The 17,014-nt window shown below is 45.5% G+C and overlaps 1 protein-coding gene and 1 non-coding gene across 2 annotated transcripts; both read left to right on the top strand.

Moving 5' to 3' along the window:
* The first annotated feature begins 485 nt into the window (after nucleotides 1-485).
* On the top strand, nucleotides 486-14,619 carry LOC126646216 (zinc finger protein 501-like). Its single transcript, XM_050327417.1, has 4 exons — nucleotides 486-1,723; nucleotides 4,555-4,626; nucleotides 13,675-13,771; nucleotides 14,524-14,619. Exons 1-4 carry the CDS (start codon nucleotides 486-488, stop codon nucleotides 14,617-14,619), a joined length of 1,503 nt encoding a protein of 500 aa, XP_050183374.1.
* On the top strand, nucleotides 3,765-3,850 carry LOC126646218 (small nucleolar RNA SNORD45). The gene has a single exon (XR_007630251.1). It is a non-coding gene; the product is annotated as a small nucleolar RNA SNORD45 (small nucleolar RNA).
* Nucleotides 14,620-17,014: the final 2,395 nt, after the last annotated feature.

Below are 17,014 nucleotides of genomic sequence, written 5' to 3'. Positions count from 1 at the left end.
CCAACATCCCTGAGCAGGGGGACCCTGGAGGGGGGGAAATCCAGGACCCCCAGGCTCCCAGGGAGGGCAGGGACCCTGGAGAGGGGGGTCCCCCAATACACATGGGACGCCCCCAGCAACCCAAACAGGGGGGACCCCCCAGAACCCTAAAGTGGAGAGACCTGAGAGGGGAACTCCTGGAAGGGGTTTTTTTGGTCTGAACCTTGGAGTTCTGGGGGAGAGGTTTTTTGGGGGGGGCCTTTGGAGGTTTTTATGGTCCCAGGATGCCCGGTGAGCTCCAGAGATGGACTTGGGCAGGAGGAACCCCCAAGGCAAGGCACTCAGCCCTTGTTTCCCCCCAGCAGGATTTGTCCTTCCCAAAGCTTGGGCGGATGGAGGAGGAGGTTGTGAGGAAGATGCCATGAGCCCCCCAGGTAGGTGAGGAGGAAGTCAGTGCCCCTTTGGCCCTGTCTTGTGGTGCATGTGGGGGCCAAATTTGGGGGGGGATGTGCTTGGCCTTCCCTCTGGGCCGGAGGCAAATCCCCTGCCTGTCCTTCTTCCTTCCTGCCCCAGGCCCCGAGCTGAGGACGGAGAGCACGGAGGACAAATCCCCCCGGCAGAGCCTGGTGGGAGAGGCCGTTTTGAAGGGCTCCCCGGCGCAGGAAGGCAGCGGGGAGGAAAAGGCCCGGAGATGCCCCCGGAGGAGGGGCTGCAAAGCCAGCCCAGGGAGCTCTGAGGAGGAAAGACCCGTCCTGTGCTGGGAAGGCGGCCGGAGCTTGAACCGGAGCTCCGAGCTGGTGGTCCCTGAGCAGCCTCCCAGCAGGGAGAAGCCCTTCAGGTGCTTGGAATGTGGGAAGAGCTTCAAGCAGAGCAACCACCTCCTCAGCCACCAGCACATCCACACTGGGGAACGGCCCTACACGTGTGGGGAGTGTGGGAAGAGCTTCAGGAACAGCTCCAACCTGATTAAACACCAACTCATCCACACTGGGGAACGGCCCTACCTGTGCAGGGAGTGTGGGAACAGCTTCAGGAGCAACTCCAACCTGATCCGACACCAGCGCATCCATACTGGGGAACGGCCCCACACATGTGGGGAATGTGGGAAGAGCTTCATATCCAGCACCGACCTGATCAAACACCAACGTATCCACACTGGGGAACAGCCCTACACATGTGGGGAATGTGGGAAGAGCTTCAGTGTCAGCTCCAACCTCCTCATCCACCAGCTCATCCACACTGGGGAATGGCCATACCCATGTGGGGAATGTGGGAAGAGGTTCAGGAATAGCTCCAAGCTCCTAATCCACCAGCGCATCCACACTGGGGAACGGCCCTACAAGTGCTTGGAATGTGGGAAGAGCTTCAGGGACAGCTCCCACCTGATCCGACACCAACGCATCCACGCTGGGAAACGGCCCCACACGTGTGGGGAATGTGGGAAGAGTTTCAGGGACAGCTCCAACCTGCTCCAACACCAGCTCATCCACACTGGGGAACGGCCCTACAAGTGCTTGCAATGTGGGAAGAGGTTTCAGACCAGCTCCAAGCTCCTCGTGCATGAGCAGACACACACAGAGGAGAGGCCCTTCCGCTGCACCGACTGCGGGAAGGGCTTCAACCAGAACAGCAACCTCGTCACCCACCGGCGCATCCACACCGGGGAGAGGCCCTACAAGTGTGGGGAGTGTGGGAAGAGCTTCAGCAACAGGTCTACCTTGACCAAACACCAACGGACCCACCGGTAAGGGAAGCCCTCGAGTGCCCTGACTGCAGGAAGCGCTTCGGCTGCTGCTCCAGCTCTGTCACCCATCGGAGAACCCGCCTTGGGAACAGCCTTTTGGGGACCCACATTCCCTGGTGACCCCTGTTTGGGGTTTATTGTCGTGCAGCGAATGGTTCTGATTAAGGTGTTGTTTTTTTTCTTCCGTCCGGTCATTCGTAAATCGTGTCAATCGCTCGTTTTATATAAATGTTCTGGTTTTGGCCATGATTCATTAATTAACGACCTGATGGCAGAGGAGCCCCTGACGTGCGTGTGACCAGGCAATCCCATTAATAATTAATTAATTGATGGCAGAGGAGCCCCTGATGTGTGTGTGACCAGGCAATCCATTAATAATTAATTAATTAATTAATTGAGGACAGAGGAGTCCCTGACATGTGTGAGTGTTACCTGGCAATCTCATTAATAATTAATTAATTAATTGATGACAGAGGAGCCCCTGACGTGTGTGTGTGACCAGGCAATCCCATTAATTAATGGGGATGGGGATTGGGTGGATGGAGGTGGATGGGATGGGAATGGAGTTGGATGGGATGGGGATGGATGTGGGTGGGATGGGGATGGAGGTGGATGGGATGGGAATGGAGGTGGATGGGATGGGAATTGGGCGGACGGGACGGGGATGGAGGTGGAGGCGGAAAGATGAAGGCGGGTGGATGGGGGCATAGGCAGGTGGAGGTGGGAGGGACGGGGATGGGGTGCATGGAGGTGGGTGGATGGGATGGGGATTGGGCAGATGGGATGGGGATGGAGGTGGATGGAGGCGGATGGGATGGGGATGGAGGTGGGTGGATGGGATGGGGATTGGGCAGATGGGATGGGGATGGATGCAGGTGGATGTGGGTGGGATGGGGATTGGGTGGATGGGATGAGGATGGATGCAGGTGGAGGTGGATGGGATGGGAACTGAGAGGATGGGATGGGCGTGGAGGAGGATGGAGGTAGGTGGAATGGGGATTGAGTGGATGGGGGCCAATGGGATTGGGATGGAGGTGGATGGGACGGGGATGAAGGTGTATGGAGGTGGGTGGAATGGGGATTGGGCGGTTGGGATGGGGATTGAGCGGATGGAGGTGGGTGGTATGGGAATGGAGAGGATGGGATGGGTGTGGAGGAGGATGGAGTGGGTGGGATGGGGACTGGGCAGATGGGATGGGGATGGGGCAGATGGGATGGGGATGGGGCAGATGGAGGTGGATGGGATGGGGATGGAAGTGGATGGAGGTGGGTGGGATGGGGATGGAGGTGGATGGAGTGGGTGGGATGGGGATGGAGGCGGATGGGAAAGGGATTGGGCAGATGGGATGGGGGTGGATGGAGGTGGGTGGCATGGGGATTGGACGGATGGGATGGGGCTTGAGCGGATGGAGGTGGGTGGGATGGGGATGCGGCAGATGGGATGGGGATGGAGGTGGAGGCGCGAAGATGGAGGCAGGTGGATGGGGGCACACGCGGGTGGAGGCGGGAGGGACAGGGATGGAGGCGGATGGGATGTGAATGGAGGTGGACGAGACGGGGATGGATGCGGGTGGAGGTGGAAGAAGGTGGATGGGGGCGGATGGATGGGATTCAGGTCGGATCAGGATCAGGGCGGCCGAAGGAAGATGGAGGCGAACCCGAAGGGATGGGGACTGGGCGGATCGGAGGGGGCTGGAGACTGACGGGGAGGATGGGACTGGGATTGGGCAGATGGAGGAGGATGGGATGGGGACTGGGCGGATCGGAGGGTGATGGAGGTGGATCGGGGGAGGATGGGATGGGGATTGGGTGGATCGGAGGGGAGTGGAGGTGGATGGGGGAGGACGGGACTGGGATTGGGTGGATGGGGCAGGATGGGACGGGGATTGAGCGGATCGGAGGGCGGGGGGATGGACCCGCAGGGAGAGGATGCTGCGGGTACGGAGCCCCCCGGGCACGAAGCCCCCCCGACCCTGGAGCTGCCCCCCCAGGGGCCGGGGGGCTGTGGGAAGGAGGCCCCCCCCCTCGGGGCTGCCCCCTGGGCCGGGGCTGAGTGCTGGCATGGATTATCTGAGCCGAGCTGATGTCTCCCACACCGCTTTAGCTCTAGAATTACTCTGAGGCCCAGGAATACACCTTGGAGGGGTCCCTCGTGGGTGGGGTGGGGTGGGGAGGTCGGGGCGTGGACCTTTTCCTAGGCTCCAGGGCAATCTAATTCCCGTGGATCCCAAACCCTGGGGGGGAGGAGGAGGAAGGAGGAGGGAGGAGGAGGAAGAAGGAGGAGGAAGGAGGAGGAGGTGGAGGAGGAAGGAGGAGGAAGAGAAAGGAGGAAGAGGAAGGAGAAGGAGGAGGAGGAGGAAGGAGGAGGAGGAAGGAGGAGGAGGAAGGAAGAGGAGGAAGGAGGAGGAAAAGGAAGGAGGAGGAGGAGGAGTGGGGGGCGCAGGTCGGGCTTTGCTCGGTCCCCACGCGGGGCAGGAGCCGTTCCGGGCTCAGTGGGGACTTTTGTGGCCCTTTGAGGGGGTGGCTGAAGTCGCCTCGTTGTTGGGGAGGGCTTCGTGGCCACGTCCAGGGTGGGGATGTTGGCTCTGAGGGGGTTGTCCCCGAGCCCCCCCCTCCCCCCACGAGTGCTGGCGGTGCCGCGGGTGGGAGTGGGGCAGGAGGAGGAGAGCAGCGCGTCCCTAAAACCAGAATGTTTTCTGTGTATCTTCCCCCAGGTCTCTGGGATGGCCCAGGACTGTTTTATTTTGGCGGTGCCGATGGTGGGAGTGGGGCAGGAGGAGGAGAGCAGTGCGTCCCTAAAACCAGAATGTTTTCTGTGTATCTTCCCCCAGGTCTCTGGGATGGCCCAGGACTGTTTTATTTTGGCTGTGCCCCAACATTTGGGAGAGTCTCCCGAGCTGCAGGTTATGGTGGGGCACGACAGGTGAGGTTTTTGGGGGGCGGGTGGGACCCAAAAACCACAAAAAGGTCCCTTTTGGCAGCGGGTTTGGGATCTCCAGGCGGGTCTCCAGCTCCGGTGGAAAGGTGTGGGTTTTGTCACCTCCCTGCTGGGTTTTTGTCACCTCCCTGGAGGGGACTGGGGAAGAAGAAACCAGGCCCGGGGATGGGGGGGGAAACTTGTTGGGTTGGGTGATTTTGTGTCTGTAGGAACACATTTATGGCAGTTGGTTCCATATTTTTATCTTCCTTTTTTAACTTTTTTAATCTTCTTTTTTTAATTTTTTAAATCCCTTTTTAATACTTTTAATCTTATTTTTTATCTTTTTTGTCTTATTTTTATCTTTTTAAAATATTTTAAATATTTTTAATGTATTTTTTAATTATTTTTTATCTTTTTATATTTTTCTTCTTTTTTATCTTTTTTATCTATTTTAATCCTTTTTAATTTTTTAATCTTTTTTAATCTTATTGTTATATTTTTATCTTTTTTAATTTTTAATATTTTTATTTTTAATCATTATTATTTATCTTTTTTCTCTTTTTTATTTTTTATATTTTTATCTGTTTTAATCCTTTTTTAACCTTTTTTATCTTTTTTTATCTTTTTAATCTTTTTTTCTCTTCTTTTTTTATCTATTTTTAATCCTTTTTAAATCTATTTTTAATCCTTTTTTAATCTTTTTTATCTTTTTTAATCTTCTTTTTTATCTTTTAATCTTATTTTTTAAAATATTTTAAATCTTTTTTATTTTTTAATCTTTATTATTTTTTATATTTTTTATTTTTTTAATCTTCTTTTTAATATTTTTAATCTTTTTTAATCTTTTTTTAATCTTTTTTAATCTTCTTTTTTATCTTCTTAATCTTTTTTCTCTTCTTTATCTTTTTTATCTTTTTTTTAATCTCCTTTCCTTTTTTTATCTTTTTTCCCCACTAAATTAAAAACCATTTCTTTTAGAATGGAGAGCGTGTGACTCTTTCTCTGGAGTCTGATTATAGGTTATAACCAAACCTTTTAAAGCCCTTTTTAAAAGCGTTTTAAAAACCTTTAAGGCTTTTTAAAAGGTCTTAAATAAATTATTTAATTTATTGAATTTAATTTAACGTAATATTTAATTTAATTTATTGAATTATTGACAGGAGGGTGGGAAACAACTCATTGTGAGTGGGGAGGGGGAGGAGAGAAGGGGGAAGGGCTGGGCCTGGAACATTATAATAATAATTAGAATGTATTATCTGAGTGGAGCTGATGTATTTTTTATATTTTTTTTAATCTTCCTTTTTAATCTTTTTAATCTTTTTTATGTTCTTTTTAATCTTTTTAATCTTTTTTAATCTTTTTAATGTTTTTATCTTTTCATCTTTTTATCTTTATTTTTCATCTTCTTTTTTTCTTTTTATCATTTTTAAATATTTTTAATCTTTATCTTATTTTTATTTTTTTAAATCTCTTTTACATTTTTATCTTTTTTATATTTTTTATTATTTTTATCTTTTTTATATTTTTAATCCTTTTTTTAATCTTCTTTTTTATCTCTTTTGTCTTTTTTAATCTTCTTTTTTATCTTATCTCTCACAACTCATTGTGAGTGGGGGGGGGAGGAGAGAGGAGGGAGGAAGGGCCACGTTCCCTGGGAAGGAAAACTGAACTCTATAAAATAAAGATTCCTCATGGTTTTCTCTCTCTCCTCTTTTCTCTCTTTTTTTATCTTTTTTTTTTTATTTTTTTATCTTCCTTTTTTATCTCTTTCATATTTTTGTCTTCTTTTTTATATTTTTAATATTTTTTAATCTTTTATTATATTTTTATATTTTTATCTTTATCTTAATTTTTTATCATTTTAATTTTTTTTAATCCTGTCTGTCCTTTTTTAATTTTTTATCTTTTTAAAATATTGTTTATCTTTTTATCTTCTTTTTTTATCTTTTTTATCTTTTTTGATCCTTTTTTTAATCTTTCTTAATATTCTTTAATCTTCTGTTTTATCTTATTTAATTTATTGAATTTAATTTAATTTAATATTTAATTTAATTTATAGAGTTATTGACAAGGGAGTGGGAAACAACTCATTGTGAGTGCGGAGGGAGGAGGGTGGGGAAGGGCCACGTGGATTGTTTCAAAGGGAGTTTCCTGTGGAGTGGGGTCTTTGTGCTGAGTGGTTTAGCCAAGTGCTCTTCCCTTGGTTTGTGTTTTTAATCTTTGTAATAACCTTTTGCAAGGATTTTTTAAATCTTTTTTTAATATTTTGTTTTAAATTTTTTAATCTTTTTTATCCTTTTATATCTTTCTAATTTTTTATCTCATTTTTTAATCTTTTCCTTAATTTTTTCTTAATATTTTTCTTTTTAAACTCATTTATTATCTTTTAAAAATATTTTTTATCTTTTAATATTTTTAATATTTTTAAAATATTTTTAATCTTTATCTTTTTATCTTTTTATGTTCTTTCATATGAATATTTTTATCTTTTTAATATTTTTATGTTTTCTAATCTTTTTAGTATTTTTAATCTTTTTTAAAATTTTTAATATTTTTATATTTTTTATCTTTTTATTTTTTGATCTTTTTTATATTTTTTGATTTTTTAATCTTTTTATCTTTTTATATTTTTTAATATTTTAAGGTCTTTTTATATTTTAAAATATTTTATATATTTCTAAATATTTTTTATTTTTTTAATTTTTTGATATTTTTAATATTTTGTAATATTTTTGTTATTTTTAATCTTTTTTATATTTTTTCTTTTTTATCTTTTTTATATTTTTTAATCTTTTTTATCTTGTTTAAATATTTTTTATCTGTTTTTATTTTTTTGTCTTCTCTTTTATGTTTTTGATCTTTTTTTAATCTTTGTCTTTTTGATCTTTTTTAATCTTATCTTCTTTTTTATCTTCTTTTTTAATCTCTTTTCTGTTTTTATCTTCTTTTTAATTTTTTTATATTTTTTTATCTTCTTTATAGTTTTTATTTTTTTTATATTCTTTTGTTTTTTTATCTTATTTTCCCCACTGCATTAAAAAGGATTTCTCTCAGAGCAGAGTGTGTGACTCTCTTCTCCAGGCGCTCCTGACACACACATCATAAACAACCCTTTTAAACCCTTTTAAACCCATTTAAAACCTTTAAATCTTTTCAAAAGTCTGGGAGGGAGATGGGTTTGGATGTTCAATCCCAGTTTTTGGCCTCAGTGGGTGAATCTTCCCACCCCACTCCAGCTCTGCCCACGGCTGATAACAACAGCAGCATCATACTGGGAGTGACTGGAGTCATACTGGGAGTGACTGGAATCATACTGGGAAGGGGGGGGGACAGATCCCGATCGATCAAAATTACTTTATGTGTGTAAATCAATGCAGACTTTGGATTCATCCTATCAGTTTAGGTCTGCCTGTGCTGCTTTCCAGCCATCAGCAACCTGCCTGTTCCCTGCAGCGCGGGCTGGATTTGTTGGTAGTTTAGGAGGAAGAGCCTCCTTTGGGGGTCTGATGTTCCTTAGCACTGACTAAACCATTTTGGCTGCCCAAATCACTGGGTGGTTTCCTTGCAGGGGAGGTTGTCGGGTGGCAGATATTTCTGCTCAAAGGATGCACAGATGATGTTGCAGTTCTGAAAGCAAATGGAGGAGTTAATTAGAGCCAGAATGTCATCAGGTTTTTGCTGATGATAGGAGCTGAGACCTGCATGGAGAGAGCACATTAATGTCTAGACTGCTGCCAAATCCTACCTTCCTCATTTAACTGTTATGGAAATGGTTGGGATTTGGGTGTTTGGATGCTTGTTGGTATGTGGGAGAACAACTGAGGACTGTGTGTAGTTAGAGGAAATGAAACTTCAGCCGTTTTCCAGCTCTGGACTTCTTTTGTCTCCGTTAATTTTAGTTTTGTATTAAAACCCATGTGGTTTGTGCTGTCCAAATGGAACAGGACTAAATGCTGGAGTATTATCCTGGAGGACTTTGCTGCCTCCAGGTGGGTTGCTCTGTGTCACTCCTGAATTTACAGCATAACCAGGAGATGCTTTTTAGAGAAGACAGTGCTTCATCTTTCTGAAATGTTCAATGACATGTCATGGTTCTTAACATATTTCACTCTTAATGTTCCAATATGGGATAGTGTGCAGACAAACAGAAAGCTCAAATCCACATAGGAAGTTTCTGGAATGTCCTGTACCTGTTGAAGCAGTTGTACCTGTGGTAACTAAGACTCCAAAAAAAATCCAGAAGGGACTTTTGGAGCTTGGAAGTGTGGGGGTTTTCTGTTGGTTTGGGGGTTTTTGTCTTTTTTTTTTTTTTTTTTTTTTCCCCTCCATATTTCCTCTTTTTAACCAACTCTGGTTGCCAGGAGTTGAAGGGAAGGGGAAAGTGGGGCTGTGAGTGCTCAGGATGTGGAGAAGGGAATCATTAAGCTGTGGGTGCAAGCGCTGACCCAGCCTTTTTGCATCTTAGCATTGGAGAGACAAATTTAACTATTCTTTTTTTTCCCAATATATTTCCCAGGCTCAAGAAATGAGGACAATGAAATTCTGGCATGGGAAGCTGTCATGGAGGAGAATTACCTTGTCAAAATCAATACCAAAGCAAACGATTCATCAGAAGAGCATGTCTGCCCCTCTTTGTCTTCCTTCCCTTAATTTTCTGTTGAATATTTCTAGTGAAGGCAAGTTTCCAGCAGCTCTAAATGTTTACAAACGTTAATGAGTAAGTAAATAAACTCAGCGTAAATGTGCTTTTTATTTTTAATTTTTGAAGTGAAATGGTGGCTCTTTTTATGTGCTGCAGGGAAGAAAATGTCTTCCTGTGGTGTTTTGAGATCTCATCGTGGAAAGCATTGCTATTGCTGACTATTCTTGCAACATTAGAAGTTCAGGTTGGATATTAGGAAGAATTTCTTCACTGAAAGGGTTGTCCAGCCCTGGCCCAGCTGCCCAGAGCACTGGTGGAGTCCCCATCCCTGGGGGGATTTAAAAGCCATGTGGGTGTGGCACTTGGGGACACGGTTTGTTGGTGGCCTTGGCAGTGCTGGGTTAAGGATTGAACTCGATGATCTTTCCCAACCTAAATAATTCTATGATGCAGTTAGCAGAGAATATTACTGGAATATTACACCTGGAATAACAATCTGTATGGAGATCTGTGCTTAATAGCATGAGGAGGAGAGACCTCTGGGGAGGGGAAGATGCTCTTTGGAATGATGGGATTGGAAGTTTGGGGACTTGAACTGTGCTTCTTTGAGTGCCAGCTTGTGACACACTATCTTCGGGATCTGTCTCAGTGTTTTCAGAGTAATAGTCTAAGAGGAAAAAAAAAACAAAAAAACATAAATAAAGCTGGAGAACAGAACAGTAACCTGATCTGTGTGATGGCTGAACTTGGTTGCTAACTTCCAGCAGCTTGAGTATTTCCCTGAATCAGATGGGAGGGAAGAGCTGATCAGAATGGGCGAGAAAGACCAGACTCTTCTGTGCCCCTGCACATGAACGTTGCTGTCCACAGATAAATGTTTAAGTTGAGACTACCCAGAGGCAACCCAGCATTGCATAAGAAGCCAAACGAATGCCCAAAAAGCAACTTTTGTATTGGAAGCAGAAGCGTCTTGAGAAGGAAAATGGAACAGCATCCTATTAATAGTAGTTCATGTGTTAGTTCATTTACTTGTCATGAAAGCAATGCCAGTCACCTGCAGCTGCACCTCCTTGGGAGGATGGAGCACTGGAGGGGAGTGTGGTAGTTAGGCAAGGTTTCTCTAATACCTGAACTCAGCCCTTTCCTCCCTGTTCTCCTGCTTTCAGGATGGTGCATCGATTTAGACAACTGGATGCAAAGGTACCTGTGTTTGAAATTGCTCTGGGAAACGTGATTGTCTCTGGTAAAGCAGGTGATGGGCCACTGTTTTGCCAGTCTGTTTTGCCCTGGGAATGAGGATGGATTTAAGGAACAAAGACACCAACTTTAAAGAATGAATGTCTAAGTTTACTATAGTGCAAAACAGCAAAGAATTACAGAAGAAGCAGTGGCTTATGAAAGGATACACTTGGCAATGCATCTGATCACTGCTACAGAGAAAGGTTATAGTGATCAAGTAATGAAGTGTCCCCTTCCCACACATGTGTCTGTCAGATTTAGCTTCTAGAGCTGAAGGCATGAAGTAATTAAGCAATGTAAAGCTACCGGTCTACTAGAGAGCACATCATTATCAGAATTGTCATACAGGTATAATTTTTATGACTGTGATACTGAAAAGACCTTCCCAGGGGGTATTTTCTGAGGCTTGATTCAATTGTGTATTTGGCCTCTGAAGCAGGGAGTTGCTCTGGCGTGAAGAACAGACTTCTTAGAAGTCCAAGGGTGATAAGACCCACATAATACTTCAAAATACATCTTTTGATTGCTGTCAAATAATTTAGACTGCAGAATAATGGCTTGCTCCCCAGGCTGAAATGGAAATGGTGAGTAAGTCTGTGGCTAGTGATGCTCTTCTTGAAACTGAAAGGAGATCTGATAACCGTAATTCTCTACTGAAAAGTAATATCCATATTGTGCTTCTGTGCTTGTTAACCAGCTGAAATACATCTGCATCAGGGCTCACTGCATTAATTGCCCTGATGAACCCTCTAATTGGAAGTGTCCTTTCAAGCACTGTTGCATTTAGTGTAATATTTGGAGAGGCAATTGCTTGTTACTCACAGAACTTGTGAGCATTGCTTGCTTTGAGCTAGATTGACTTTACACAAATAACCTTTGTTGTTTTTTGTTTTTTTTTTTTTTTTTTGGTGAAGCTCTCTGATTTGAAAGGCCTTCTGAAAGAGATTTCTAGCAAAATCAAATGAACGCAGCTGAAATCCAAGAGCAGCTGCCTGAGCAGGGTAAGCCCTCTTTAAATCCGTTCTCTGGCTTGAATAAGGTCTATAAGCATTTGTAATGCCAGATGGGTGTGTCTCTGGAAGGAGGGTTAATATTCTTTACTGATGCTTGTATTCATATTGTCTAATACTGGAAAAGGAATATGAGCCAAATTCTCTTCCTTGTTTCTGTTTCTTAAAGCCCATCCAGTGCCACCCCCTGCCGTGGGCAGGGACACCTTCCACCAGCCCAGGTGGCTCCAAGCCCCGTCCAACCTGGCCTTGGACACTTCCAGGGACCCAGGGGCAGCCACAGCTTCTCTGGGCAACCTGTGCCAGGGCCTGCCCACCCTCATGGGGAAGATTGGCCTGTGCAGGTGCTTTGCCTGCAGGTGTTTCTTTTGCTGTCCCTTCTTTCGTGTCTCTGCTGCTCCCCCAGGGCACTGTGTGCTGGATGGGGGCTGCAAGGAGCTCTTGGAGCCCGAGTGTTGCACAGGGCATCCAGTTATCAGAGCTGATGTCAGGAGGATGAAAGCAAAGCACCGAGGTGGGCTGGGGGCTCTGCTCTGACATTCTTTCTGTTGCTCACACAGGTAGCAGTTCCAAGGAGTGATTTTTGGAGCTGGTGGTGACCACCAAGCAGGTGGTGACTGATCCCCCAGAGTGGCAGTGTCTTGGCAGGAGTCACTACGGTTTTCTTGCTATTTTTACTTTTTGTTTTTGACAAAACACCCCTTTGTGCTTGTTGCAAGGTGATGATAAAGCATGGGATGATTGTCCATGTGCTTGCAGGACTCCCATCTTACCCAAACTCTCCTTTTTCTCATCCTCCCCCAAGTCCAGTGGCAGCAATTAGTCCTTATGAGCTGCTGTTACAAAGCACTCCTCATTCCGATAGTTCTGCTGCTATTGCCAAAATCACTTTGCTTTTCCATTTCACTCAAAGGGCCTGGTTTTGGGTTTCCTTTAGCCACTAATTGCTTGTCCTAAGGAATCAATGTCCCTTCCCATTGCTTTGTGTCATAGCCAGATGTAGGTTGTTCCTTGCATGCTCTGTCTGTCAGATTTGCTGGAGTCTGCAATACTGATGTGCCAGAACACAGTGCATTTCAGCATCATCCTCCCCGAGGAAAACCTTTGGTCCAACCCTGTACCCACATTTTGGACTGCACATGAACACTGTGGAGTTCTTCCTGCTCTCCCTGGCCTGTGCAGCAGTGTAGAAGCTCAGCTATTACAACCCTAGACTATGGGAGAGACTTTAATTCATCTAGGAAGTGTTTGCTTGTTGCTTGTTTCCTTAGTGGTAATTTGTGTGCTGGGAGCCTTGCAATTCATTTGACTTTGGCAAGCATCTGTTTGCTGATGGTTGTGTTTGGAAATGGGGAAGAGCTTGTGGGCCAGCTCTTGATATTGCACTGCTTCCTATGGGGAGATGGCTCTTTGTGCTTTCTGTCTAAAGGAGCAGCTGAGTTTTGTCTGCTTTTGTTCAGTGTAACTGGGTGATATTTATATCCTCATTATATTATCAGAAAGGTTACTGCTCTGTCCTTGCTGCACCTCATGACCTGACTGCACTGTGCTGTTCATTACATGATCCTGAGGCCTCCAGCACTACCAATAGCAGTGTTACTTGTTCACATGTGACAATATTGGTGTATTCCTGTGTAGGAGAATTAGAAACCTTTTGGGTTAAGGCAGGAGTAAAACAGCTGATGGGAATCTGAGGAGTCTCAAGGACTAAGTGTTTTGAGAACATGACAAAGACTGGACATCTACAGGGATGAGAAAAACAGCACCTGCAGAAGGGAGTTTAAGCTGAACCTGCCAGGAGGCATGGGAATAGAAGCGTTGTAGTTATATTTAGAAGGAGAAGAATTTAGAAAATAAGATACGTTGACTAACCAATAATAATCGTGTGAACAGTGTGTGTTTTGTGTGTGTGACCAATAATAGGTTAAGTAGTCAAATATGTAGTAATTATTGAATTGTATAAAAGTAAGTGTAATTTCCAATAAAGATGAAGCTTCCAAAACATCATATTGTTGTGTGTGAAGTTTCCACTGGGTCTCGCACGTGTTACATCTGGTGCCCCGTGTGAGGAATTTCGTCTGGGAACGGAGTTCGGAATATACGTTGTCCAGTGATTGACAGCACATATCCGTATCGGAAGATTGTTGCTGTGGCGAAAAGGCGAGGTGTCTGCTGACTGGCTGTGGTACTGCGGGCCGCAGTTTCAGGAGCCCACAGAGGCGAAGCCCAAAGAGGCGGTGAGTTGAAGCAAGCGCTTGCAAAATATTCAGCAGACAGTACGAGATATGCGGTATCCGCAGTTGAGCGAACGACGCTCAAATGTATGCTATATTTAGCAAAAAAGATAGGAGTTGAGGTGAAAACGAAGGCAAAGGTGCCAATGCTGAGGGCCTGGCAGTGCCTGGAGCTGCGGCGGCAGCTGGGGACTAATAACTCGGCCCTCAGCCGGGCACTGCGGGAGGAAAACACAAAGGATAGAGAAAAGCAGAACGAAGCGGCACCGCGAAACGGCAGAGCGAAGCATCAGCGCTGCGTGACAAGCACTGGCGGGGCGGGACGGCTCGGCTCTGCGGGCCGGGGCCAGGACCGGGGTCGGCTGAGATCAGTCAGCTGAGACCGGTCGGCTGAGATCGCGATTGAAAACCTTTTTACCCCCCCCCGCGCAAAGTGGGCTGGCGACAAACCGAAGCAAGGAAGTGAAGCAATCAGTCGCTATGACGACCATTCACTCTAGAAATCCATAAAATCAGTGAACAACATTCTTTGAACTTTTAACAATGTTAATGAAATTAAACAAGAGGCAAAAATATGTTTGCTTTGCAAGTTATAATTTCAGCACAACAATCACTCACAAATAGAAGACACGGAGTTAAACATTACTAACTCTAAGACTGAAAAACAAAGTTTGTGTGAGAGTGGTATCCTGAAACCCATGTCGCCTCCCTGCCTCGACCGCGACATATGGTGAACCCCCGACGTGATTGCGAAGGAAGATAGAAGAGAACTCGACGACAAGAAGCGAATGAAGAATCACTCGGGCGGGATCTCGAGAAGCTGCTACCCGGAGGGATCAGACGGCCGCTGACCCCCCCGTTTTGTTTTCACTACTTCCCAGCCCGAGAGATCGTATGCCGCTGAGCTGCCTTTTGCTGCTGCTGAGAACTTTCTCGCTGCTGCTGAGACTTTGTCATGGCTACGTAAGTTACTGAGCGGTCTGTTATCAACCCTCCTGCCGCACTGCCCCATTCTACCTCGGAGCGTTCGTAATCTCGCTCCGCTCCCAGCCTTCCCGCGGGGCTGCCCCGCTCTCCCCCCCGGAGCACTCGTTATCTCGCTCCGCGTTCCAGCTGCAGCCCTACGGAAACTGCGTGGCTGCGTGCGCAACCTGCGTAGCCCTCGCTCCTGACATCTCGGCTGTGCGCAGCGCCCCAGCCCGCTCTGTGCCCGGTTCGCGTCCCCCCGCTATCCCCGGACGCCCCTGACTGTGCGTGGAGCAGCTGAGACCGCACCCCGAACGTGCCCTGACTCAGCAGTGCCGTTTGTTCCGAGCGACCCTGCCTTCGTTACTCTCGCAGCTGTGGGGCAGACAAATTCCTGTTTGCCGCACTCCCCCGCTTGGCTCGGACTCTTGCGAAATCTCGGTATCCCGGCAACTGCCTTTTATCAGCAGTCGGCTGCTAAAGCAACATTCCAGCTACTGTTCGTCTTCGCTTTATTATTACTCTGCTTGTAACTTACATTAGTACCTCCTGAAGCAATCTAGAAGGTTTTCACATCCTGAACAAGGACGGAGAGAGACAGCTCCGAGAGAGCTGTTGGAGGCGGGAACTCCGGTGTAGTTTTAAAAGCGACAAAAAAACGTCGCAGGGGGCTAGCCCAGATCTTTTGGAGACACCTGTCTAGAACAGGTGAACCACCGGAGTATAATAGGTTCCATGTTACCTAAAGAGGATGACTCTGTCATCCCGAGTGGCAGTTACTGCTAAAGAGAGACATGGAATCAAGCTAGATGCCCTGCTCCTGCAAAAATGCTAATTTGGAGCAGAGATCACGGGTACCAGGACTTCTAAAGTTGCTTTCAGGGGAGTCATGGAATTATTAACTTCCTGACACCTGCTTTTTGAAGCACTGAAAGACTTTAAGAAGTTAAAAACTAAAAAAAAAAATGTAGAAAAATAAAAAAAAAAAAAGAGAGAAAAAGAGAAAAAAAACAAAAAAAAAGGTAAAAAAAAAAAAAAAGGGGGAGGATACCTGTCTGTTCAGCTAGCTTTTGAGGAGCAATATTCTTATCCTCCAACAGTCTGCTTTCTACCTGCCTGTTGTACACGCACAAGCTACATGGACAACTCATTGGTGGACATTCAGCACTGAGAAGAAGGAATACCATTCTTGTGGACTGATGAAAGAAGGACTGGTTGATTCTTTGCCTATGTGTGTAATTGTATTGTATTATTGATATTGTCATGTCGCTAGTGCAAGGGCCCTGTATTAGCTGATGCTGGCAATTTTCTATAATACAAAAGAGGGGGAATTGTTGGGGAGCCCAGCTGGTTCTGGGCTCTCAGTAAACTGAGATACTGAAGATGGAACTTCTTACACCTGGCAGAGGGTTAACCACGGACAGTAGGACTGTGACACAGTGGGTTTCCTGTGAGGAATGTCAGCCTATTGTGTTAGGACATGTGGCTGTATGTCCAATCATAAGTTGTTATGATAGTGGTGAACCAATGCTGTGTGTACATGTGTCACCCCAGAACTGTATAAAGGTAGCTATACTGTTACAATAAAAAAAGCTGCTGGTATCCTGAAACCCATGTCGCCTTCCCGCCTCGACCGCGACAGTTCTATCCCCGCCACGCCTCTTGGGAATTGGGTCTGGGGGTGTTTTGGGACCCCCTCTTCTTCATCTTCATCTTCCTCAGAGCACGTAATGTCCTTGGAGGCCTTCCAGAATTCTAGGCCTGAAGGTTGTTGGGTCTACGGTTATATCTTGTTCCGTAGGGTTAGGGTGTTCTTCTACAATTCTACCTTGAAAAAGAGACTAAACAGGCTATGGAATTTAGGGAATTGATATGGGAATGGGTAACAGGGGTTTGAGCTGGTGTGTTAAGGGTAAAGGGATAATATGCTGCTACTCTAAAATCTACATTTACTACATAACTACTTTTAAGGTCTACAAAAATTAAAAAAATCAAAACATCAAAACTCCAAGGTATCATCCACAACGATATCACCCATGTCTATGTGATATCACCACTGCCCTCTGTGGTGTCACCAATGTCCCTGATAATGTCACTGCTGTCTCTGTAACATCACCCTTGTCCTTGTGAAGTCACCAATGTCCCCATTGATGTCACTGATGTCACTGTGATATCACAGCAAATTTGCTGATGACACCAAGTTGGGAGGGAGTGTCAACCTACCAGAAGGCAGGAGGGCTCTGCAGAGGGACCTGGACAGACTGGAGAGTTGGGCTGATT

The sequence above is a fragment of the Myiozetetes cayanensis genome, unplaced genomic scaffold (genome assembly GCF_022539395.1).
Source record: "Myiozetetes cayanensis isolate MyiCay16 unplaced genomic scaffold, myiCay2020 scf331, whole genome shotgun sequence".
Lineage (NCBI taxonomy): Eukaryota > Metazoa > Chordata > Aves > Passeriformes > Tyrannidae > Myiozetetes > Myiozetetes cayanensis.
Note: the sequence above shows the minus strand (reverse complement) of the source record. Positions and strands in the feature narration are given on the sequence as shown.

What these genes read in the sequence shown, in the direction of transcription:
- LOC126646216 (XM_050327417.1), top strand. Translation starts at nt 486, where the DNA reads ATGTGCTTGGCCTTCCCTCTGGGCCGGAGGCAAATCCCCTGCCTGTCC. An exon ending in AAACACCAACGGACCCACCG is followed by an intron (nt 1,724 to 4,554) that starts GTAAGGGAAGCC and finishes ATCTTCCCCCAG; the next exon opens with GTCTCTGGGATGGCCCAGGA. An exon ending in GAGAGTCTCCCGAGCTGCAG is followed by an intron (nt 4,627 to 13,674) that starts GTTATGGTGGGG and finishes CCGTATCGGAAG; the next exon opens with ATTGTTGCTGTGGCGAAAAG.